At 48.7% G+C, this 8,941-nt stretch overlaps 2 protein-coding genes across 7 annotated transcripts in view; one reads left to right on the top strand and one right to left on the bottom strand.

The window, feature by feature from the left end:
• Polr2E (DNA-directed RNA polymerases I, II, and III subunit Rpb5) overlaps window positions 1–8,941 on the top strand; it is a 49,326-nt gene that overhangs the window by 2,528 nt on the left and 37,857 nt on the right. The window lies entirely within an intron of this gene.
• On the bottom strand, window positions 717–5,282 carry Nprl2 (Nitrogen permease regulator-like 2; the record flags this gene model as incomplete). 6 transcript variants are annotated; one of them, XM_037232286.1, is given in 7 exon segments in its annotated part: window positions 717–886; window positions 1,789–1,919; window positions 2,350–2,581; window positions 2,930–3,255; window positions 3,807–3,904; window positions 4,245–4,348; window positions 5,221–5,282. In XM_037232286.1, coding segments are annotated over 6 exon segments (1,056 nt in total), but the record flags the coding sequence as incomplete, so codon positions are not given.

Genomic DNA, 8,941 nt, shown 5'->3' with positions numbered 1-8,941 from the left:
AACTACATTTACGCAATCATTTACATCGAGGCTTTACATTTTCGTTGCAACGTCCTATCGCCAGTCACGGGGCTGACTTCAGGATGGCTCGAAGACAAGGAACAGAAGTCATTCTGGCTTGTAACAACCAATCACCTGGACAAGGAACCAAGGGAGGGAGGGGAGGGGGCAACACAGCAGCCCTATCTCCCACCAGGTACGCTCACCAATCCCTAATGCTGTGCACACAAGCCAAAGCCGTACCAAGGCGCCGCACTAGGGCCTCACACGGAGCTAAACCACGGCAAAATCCACACGCCGAACAGCGCTGAGAGCTCCCCAACGGAGCTGATCTGGCGCTCAGCTCCCTCTGCGCGCCGCACAGAGCTGAGAGCTCCCCAAAGGAGCTGGCCTGGCGCTCAGCTCCTTCTGCGCGCCGCACAGCGCCGAGAGCTCTCCAACGAAGCTGGCCTGGCGCTCAGCTCCCTCTGCGCGCCGAACAGCCCTGAGAGCCCTCCAATGAAGCTGGCCTGGCGCTCAGCTCCCTCTGCGCGCCGCACAGCCCTGAGAACCCTCCAACGAGGCTGGCCTAGCGCTCAGCTCCCTCTGCGCGCCGCACAGTCCTGAGAGCTCCCCAACGGAGCTGATCTGGCGCTCAGCTTCCTCTGCGCGCCGCTCAGCCCTGAGCGCCCTCCAACGAAGCTGGCCTGACGCTCAGCTCCCTCTGCGCGCCGCACCTTGTGGATGCGTCGGATGAGGCCGCGCAGCAGGCCGAACTGGACCAGCTGCCGCTCGTTGACCCGCAGCGCCTGCATACTGTGCTCGGTGCAGAGGTCTCGCAGGGTGCGGCTGTGCGTCAGCGCGCAGTACAGCGGGAACACGTGACCCACTGACGCCGGGATGCACTCTGCGGCAGGCGGGGCGTCGGGCTTCACAGCCGGCTGGGGTGGCGAGCCTCGTCCGCTCGCTCGCTCGCTCTCATGGGGGACTGTGCACCACGAACGGTGCGGAAAACTGCACAGAATCTAACGAAACTGAGAATTTCAATCTTTGTTCTCTCCCGTAACACCCAAAACGTTTTGACTGACAAAAATGTCTCGAACGCACAGTCTAAGCAGCCTACAAGGAAAAACAGATTCAACGTGGTATGCTACAACTTTGAAATAATTTGACAAGCATCATTTTGGTGGCACTCAATCCCTTTCATGATGCAACCAGCGCCAATCATATGTAACGCTTATGCACGACACTGAAAGAACATATGAATTAATGACTGAATAACAAAGCAGTAGACAACCTCCCTGACGACCGGCACATTAATCACGGCTTAGTGCACTGGTCGCACTGTAGCAGCACATTTATCGTCCCTGGCCACGGCCCAACGGTACTCACCGTCCCTGGCCACGGCCCAACGGTACTCACCGTTCCTGGCCACGGCCCAACGGTACTCACTGTCTCTGGCCACGGCCCAACGGTACTCACCGTCCCTGGCCACGGTCCAACGGTACTCACCGTCTCTGGCCACGGTCCAACGGTACTCACCATCCCTGGCCACGGCCCAACGGTACTCACCGTCCCTGGCCACGGCCCAACGGTACTCACTGTCTCTGGCCACGGCCCGACAGCACGGCAATCACCGTCCCTGGCCACGTCCCTGGCCACGGTCCAACGGTACTCACCGTCTCTGGCCACGGTCCAACGGTACTCACCGTCCCTGGCCACGGTCCAACGGTACTCACCGTCTCTGGCCACGGCCCGACAGCACGGCAATCACCGTCCCTAGCCACGATCCGACCGCACAGCACTCACCGTCCCTAGCCACGGCTCGACAGCATTCCTCCTGCAGGGGCCTCTCGGTGTAGAGCCGTGTAATCTCCGGCGTTACTACGTACGTATTGGAGTACTGGAATATTGATGTCAGCTCGACGAGGCCATAATAACTGCCGAAGAAAGGCAGCTGGTGAACGCACATTTCCCGCATATGTTATGCAGCTATGCACATACAACGGACAATGTCCAGAGCGCGGACAAAACGAGTTCAACGACAAACGCACACTAAAAATTCTCTGAAATGAGATATATAATGGAAAGTTTAGTGGTTTAGTCGTAGAGGGCGAGTGCAGTCGGTGTGCGCACCACCTGACACGTGCACGGCATTACGAGCATTGCATTGCATAACGGCGTGCAATGGCACATTCACCCAATGGGAACGCCTGCATGCCATGCAGGAGTGGAATGGGGCATTGCACCCAACGACATGTAAGGAGGAGGCATATGCTTCAATTCAAACACCATGACCACAGGACGCACAATCTGGCGAAACATCGAGACCGCCCCCATGGCTTGTGCACTGGCGCCAGATACACTTACAGCAGATTTCTGATGCACGCTTTGACCAGCTGGACCTCAACATCAGCCAGGGCTGATATCTTGGCCACGTGCGCCACGCCCTTGATGTGCGGGATGATCTGCTGCGAGGTCATGTCCCAGTGCTCCAGTCGTGGCCGCCGGCGGCCCACCCACACTGGCACATCGTGATCGGCCACGTGCTTCGGCGCCGGTGGCGTCCGTACCACCTTCAGGTGCACTGGCACACTGCCATCTGCCGGCCACAGACGGAACTCATACCACAAAGGAACGCGAACAGATTGAGGATTGAATGGAGATGTAACGGTTGTGGACTCCTAACAGATGAATGCATAATTATGGTACAAGTAAAGCAATCACTAGCACAGCCAAGAAATAGCAAATAATCTTGAGCACAAAAAGAAAACAGAACACCACAATGCACCATCCCTCAACACCAAGGTAAAAGGCAAACGGAAGCTGGGTGTTCAGGAGTACTAAATGTTCCATACAGCCAGAGCTCTGTAAAACATCACAGCTCCAGCCACCTAAGCACGAACCCAATCCCGACCCCAAGCCGGCTGCAGTCTCGCCGGCCGCTCACCGACGGAGAGGACGGCGTGGCCTGCACTGTTGAGATCCTGCAGCATGGCGCGCAGCACTGCTGGCATCTTGGCTTGTCCTTCGCGACCCGAGAGCAACGCCGTCTCATGCTCCATCTGCACCAGCCATTCTGAGGCCTTGCGCACCACTGGCTCATACTGGATGGTGCGCTCGCCACTCTCACACACTAGGCAAACATTGAAGATGAAGGCGTTGCGCGCGTACTTCTTGTCTGCGATGGCATTCGGGTAGCCCACAATCTTGAGGCCGCGTGGCGGCCGACGCCGCTCGCCCAGTGTTGGAGAATCTGCTTCATTTTCCAGCAGACTGGTGGTAGAGGAGACGAGTCAGGGGAAACCACAGATTGGGTTAGTTTGCCATTACTCAGCAGTGGTGATGTGCCATACATCCTGTGAGACCAATGATGCCAAAGGAAAACCAGAGGCCAGATGAGAGGACAAGACTGGTCTTCAAAGTGCCAGTAAAGCTGCTGTCAGTCAGAGGCAGCCACAAACAGCTAACAGTGAGGGAGTTAAAGAGATCCTCACAGAAAAAAACTATGTGAAGTCCAAAAATGGTGGCACAATCAGAGATGCCTGGGAGGTTATTTGGTGGTTGACAGCATGCAGAGCAATAATTTTCTAAAATTCTAGGTCATGCCATCTGCAAAACTGACTGAACAATGCAACACTGTGATGCTGAACTTTATAATGTTAAAAAGAGCTTAAAAGCTTGTTAAAAAGCTTGGTTTTAACTTAGCCTGTGATTTTTTATTCAAGGCTTGACAAACAAGACTTTGTTTTTCATTACTTCCAGAGCATTCTGACAATGACAGAACTAACAAGCACACATGGTAAATCAACTATTATGAAGCTTACATGGTGTTTGTAACAATCCGCTTCTGGATGTCTGGTTTGGGAATGATGTACACACTCACAGCATCAAAGATGTCCTTTGAAATATAATCATCTGGAAACTGGTACAAGCAACTGTTATTCAATGCCTGTCTCACATGGATCTGGAGATAAATGTGCCGAAAACAATAGCAGGCTAGTGATCTGGGGACTGCCAGCATCACAAAGTGATTGCAGGAAATATTTATTACTGTATCAAGATTATCATCAGTATCTTTATCTAAGCAAATAAATCTAGATTTCTGCAAATATCACAGAAAGCATGGCTTAAAAATGGCTTAAGAACAGGCAAAAGTTACATATCTTATCAACCTACCAGCCAACAGAGTTATGCCTGAGAGAGCACTCAGCCAGCAGCTGAGGAGCTGCTGCCAACATGGGCATCTCATCAGGACAGCCTACCTGACAAACAATTCTTGGTCCATAGTCTGCATGAAATTCACTGAAAAAAATGCACTGGATTGGGCCTTCTTTATTTGACTCAGCTATGTCCTCCAGCATCTTGTCTGTCAGAGACCAGAATACATCAGAAACATCACATGGGCCATGTCACCAGGAGCCACTTGCTAATGCTCTCATGCAACTGCACTTCCTTCAAAACACTCCTACTTCACAAATGGGCACCAAACATGAAAGGGTAGCATATTCTTTGAATAGGCCAACCACTTGATAACAATCTTGGGTACCACAAGGCCACATCTTGTACTTTCTGAAAAGGTCTGAAACTGCTAAATCTAGTACACAAACCATATGAAATTGACACTTGTAGATGCATGAGAAACTTCTGAATACCTCTCACAACTTCATTTAGCCCTCTGTGTCATATAACGAAAATAAAAAGCGTTTCCCTGCACACCACATCCACCCAGGTCTCAGCGGCATCGGCGGCGTGGGCCTCGCACTTCTTACAGCAGCCCTTGCCAATTGAATTAAGTACACAAGGCACAATAATCTTATCAGTACAATGCAATAATTTTGTGTGCAAATAGTACCTTCACGCATTTGTCTGCGCACCGTAGTGGCGACCAACAGCGTAATTCCCCGCGTTTCTCGGCCGTCCACTCTGCATCAATCAACGAATGGATTTGAAGTAGTCCACTGTCATCCCTGTGTATCGCCATAGGTTCATTCAAGACATCCTGGAGGATATTTAGTACAGATGCTTGCTGAGCGGGGAGCCTGTGTTTAGTACCGATTCGTACTAAAAGTAGCGACGTTCAGTACGCATAGATGCGAAACAGAGCAGCTCGGTAACCCAGGGCTGAACAGAGGAAATGAGGCTGTTTAGAGGTGAACGTCGTGAATTTATTTTTGTTCGATGGGAGTGGAAACCTTCACCATTTTTGGACCCCAATTCCATTTGAATGCGAGTAGCCACTGGGACGCGGCAGGGTCGGAGCACCATGTCACCAGCTCCGACGTAATTTCAGCGTCTTCGGCGCATCGTCGTCACCTTCGTGGTATCACGATTAAGGGCTGCGTAAATCCTGCCAAATCACGACTTGACATATCTTAGAATTCTTACGGTCTGCAAATTCCAAAGTCCGGTTCGGGCAGCCCACACGCACAGCGGGACGAGATGTAGCAGGTGCCGCCTCTTTCGGAAAACTAACTGATCTTAATCTTGGGACACACCGCTGAGTATCCAGCGTTGATGCTTTGTAGCCAGGTCATTGTGACGGCACTGGCTCCGGTGCTTTGCATCAAAAGCCGTCGCAGAGCATTACCTATGCTATGGAAACGCCTATTTGTCTCAGGTGCGATGCAGGGAGCTTTGGCATGGCATAACGATCTCCTCCGCCAGGTCAAGTTTGTTGGCATGTTTCGTGTTACGAAAAATGTGGTCGGACCGTGCACAATCGGCCTCAGAGATGTAACTTGTGTGTGGGTCGTTGAAGTGTACGTTGTTGCCGGCATAGGCTATGCGACATTCTATGTGAACCATTGAATTACTAGTAAATGCCGTGACGCGTGGTGCATTGTGCTTCGGTGTGTATCTACCTATTTTCTGAAAGAAAGTGAGGTCGAAAACCACACATTGGAAACAGATGTGGAGTTGTCGGGAAATTTTAGAGGACCCTACGAAGTTTTGGGCCGTGTGGAATTATTAAAAAGAAGAAATGTTTTTAGGAAGAGTCTAGGAGAAGGAGAGAAGCGTTGGAGAATAGTGTGGTGGTATAGAGGAGAGTCCTGCGTAAGTTGAAAAGGGACAACACAGCGTAATAAAGGCTCCTGACGAAAATCCTCAAAAGCTCACCGGAATTTGCCCAAGTTCTGTAAGTACATTCTGTATATTCTGGTTCTACCGGCGTCCGCGCTTTTAGAGGACATCGAAAACTTTTACAAGCTTAGCAAGCGCTCGGGTGGGGCTCACTTTCACCCCCCCGCCCCCAAAGGTTTTCCCGAACGGCGCAACGTAGCCTGGCCAGTATTTGCATACGTGTAGGCAATTTAATAACGGATTGTTTAACAGAAAATTTAGATGTACCTTGCAGGGTCGCCGACCTATGGCAGGTCAAAGTCAGGCCGTGGTTTCAGGGAAGTCAATTTTTAGGGAATTATTCAATCTGATGCAACAACGGAGTGCTAGACGAAGCTATACATCTCTGAGATGCTTTCTTAGGCAACACGAGTATCGGATACGCAATTAACGTTGACCTAAGGTCACGTATGAAGGTCAGACCAAGGTCAAAACCAGCTTGTTTTATTACTCAGGGGTTGTTGTGGTTTCTGTTGTAGGGGTTGTTGTAATAGTTTCTGGTGCTCATTTCGAATCTGTTGATTGCAGGAACCAACTTACACATGTTCCATTAGCTTCTTAGAGGTCAGAATAGGTCAGTAACCTAAAATGACCCAGGTGAACACTTTGCTTTTAGGAACATACTGCCCAGCGTAATATCTGTCGCTTATTCAACTGCAAAACTAACAGCAGTCTTGCATTATTTTGGTCACCATAACCTTCAAAAAGTCAAACAAGGTCACTAACATTAAATAAGCATGTCACCTTTTACTTATATACAGTTATTTGGGATTTGAAAGTGCTTTGGAGACAATACTTGAGTTTGACCTTGTTTGATCTTATGTTACCCGAAGGTCGTGACCTAGGAACCCCAAACTTTGACCTGAGGGAGTTCACTTACAGGCCAACACACCCTGCAAATTTGGTGTCTCTAGCTTTCTTAGTTCTTGATATCTTAAGGGGGTCAAATTGACTCCTCACGCGAGAGAAAAGTATCTAGCTGGCCGCCCGGGCGCGTGTTAAGAGACCCTCGGATATGCGAGTCGGAGGAGAGTGTGATAAAGGTCCCGAGGGAACCTCTGGATCCCGAGGGACCAAAGGGGCCACGCGCCCCTTATGCCTACTTCCACCCCTCCCTGTCTGCGCCCGTAGGTGGACCTGTAAGTTCCCTTATGTTCAAAACAAGGCGACTTTATTACGCTGCGGGGTCCCAGCTTCACGAAATTAGATCACAGTGCATGTCTGGCGCTTGTAATTATCAAGGATCGGTCACCCGCCTCCAACATTATGATATCAACATGAAACACCGTTCTCGTTACACTTGGCCGAGTGCCTTGCAACCAATAATGTGCATGTCGGAGCGCCGATTATAAGTCTCTAGGCCTTGATACGTGTGTAAAACACGAAAGAAACGTTTTCCAATAGCGCTACACAAAAGTCTGCCTTTGGCTGTAGTTTGATCCAAAATTAAATTATTTCAAAAGTTTTAAATTGCCAGACTCCTTTTGACATATCGCATCATCTGTGTCTCACCGGAAGATCCGTTGACCAGTATTCTTCCCGTACTAATCTTAAATCAAGGTCCATCACTACGTTCCAACAGTAACCTATATACGCCTGAACGGAGATTAGACATTAAACCGGCTTGCTGATTTCGGTCCCCTAATCTTTGTGTTTATAATGGATCGAACTGGTGCCTTGGCAAATTTCATGGCCATAGCTTAACCGGACGTGACATAAATGGGCATTTTGAATTTATGATAAACCTACCGCATCGACTTTCCGAGCGAGAATAAATTCATTGCCGACAGGGATAAAATCACCACCTTTGTGTTAGTTCTCAAAATGAGACACCGACAATCCCCGCAACACACAACATTCGCGTGCATTCGTTATCTGTTGCAGTTATTCTAACACAAAATATTGCACGATTCCGATCGCTCCTGGACGTTCAGTGCGAAATTATATGCCTATTCTTGCGCAATATACCCCGAGAAATGAGTTAGAAATTGGCGTATCGGTCAAGCAACAAGCATTATCCTAATGTTGCTTAGAAATCGAATAAGGCCATCAGAGCCATATTTATGGAAATTCACTCACCGTGTCACGGGCATCCCATTGTGTGACAAGAGGTAAAACACGACAATATACTCACGTTCTTTGTTGTGATGGGTTTCACATTCTGGCATTAGTCAGAGCTCTTGGAGATATTTTAAACTTGGTTTATATGTTGTTTGAATGTCATAAAACGAGTCATCTAACATTTCTAGTCATGTTTTCTACAAAAGAAAGCGTTTTGTATTGTCCTTTGATCGAAATCATTTGCGTCATTCCATCTTGTAAGAAAGCCGAGTTATGAGCTTTATGACACCTTATCATTTGGTATCAAAATATACCATGCAACTTTAAAAATGCGTTGATTTGCACTTACCGCCAGCAAGACGACGGTTGTGAAAAGTAACTGGCACGTCGACGTTTCAAGCTAAGTTGGGTCGAATTAGCAGGGTGCCACAGATTGGCCAAGTTTAGACATTTAAGAGTGAAAATGAAAACGCAACGAAACTTGTACAAAATTGTTACATTACGAGAAAATTAGTCTTCTTTGTTTTATTTTCTATACCGTTGGAAGCTTTAAATGTTGTCAAAATCAACCACCTGATTATAGAAACACGTGTTCCAAATATTCCATCTGAAGTGTTTAACATATAAATAAGTCTATATGACTCCAACGTGTAATGTTTTTTAGTCGCGTACTTCAGGAAAATGAAATCTGACATAATCATTTCCTTACCTTCAGTTCGACATTGCTTATGATCTGGTTTACCTTTTGTTGTGTTTCTTACATAACGTGGACATTGCT

This window comes from Pollicipes pollicipes, unplaced genomic scaffold (assembly GCF_011947565.3).
Source record: "Pollicipes pollicipes isolate AB1234 unplaced genomic scaffold, Ppol_2.1 Scaffold_6686;HRSCAF=7923_pilon_pilon_pilon, whole genome shotgun sequence".
In the NCBI taxonomy this organism is placed as follows: domain Eukaryota; kingdom Metazoa; phylum Arthropoda; class Thecostraca; order Pollicipedomorpha; family Pollicipedidae; genus Pollicipes; species Pollicipes pollicipes.
This window is presented reverse-complemented; position numbering and strand designations above follow the sequence as displayed.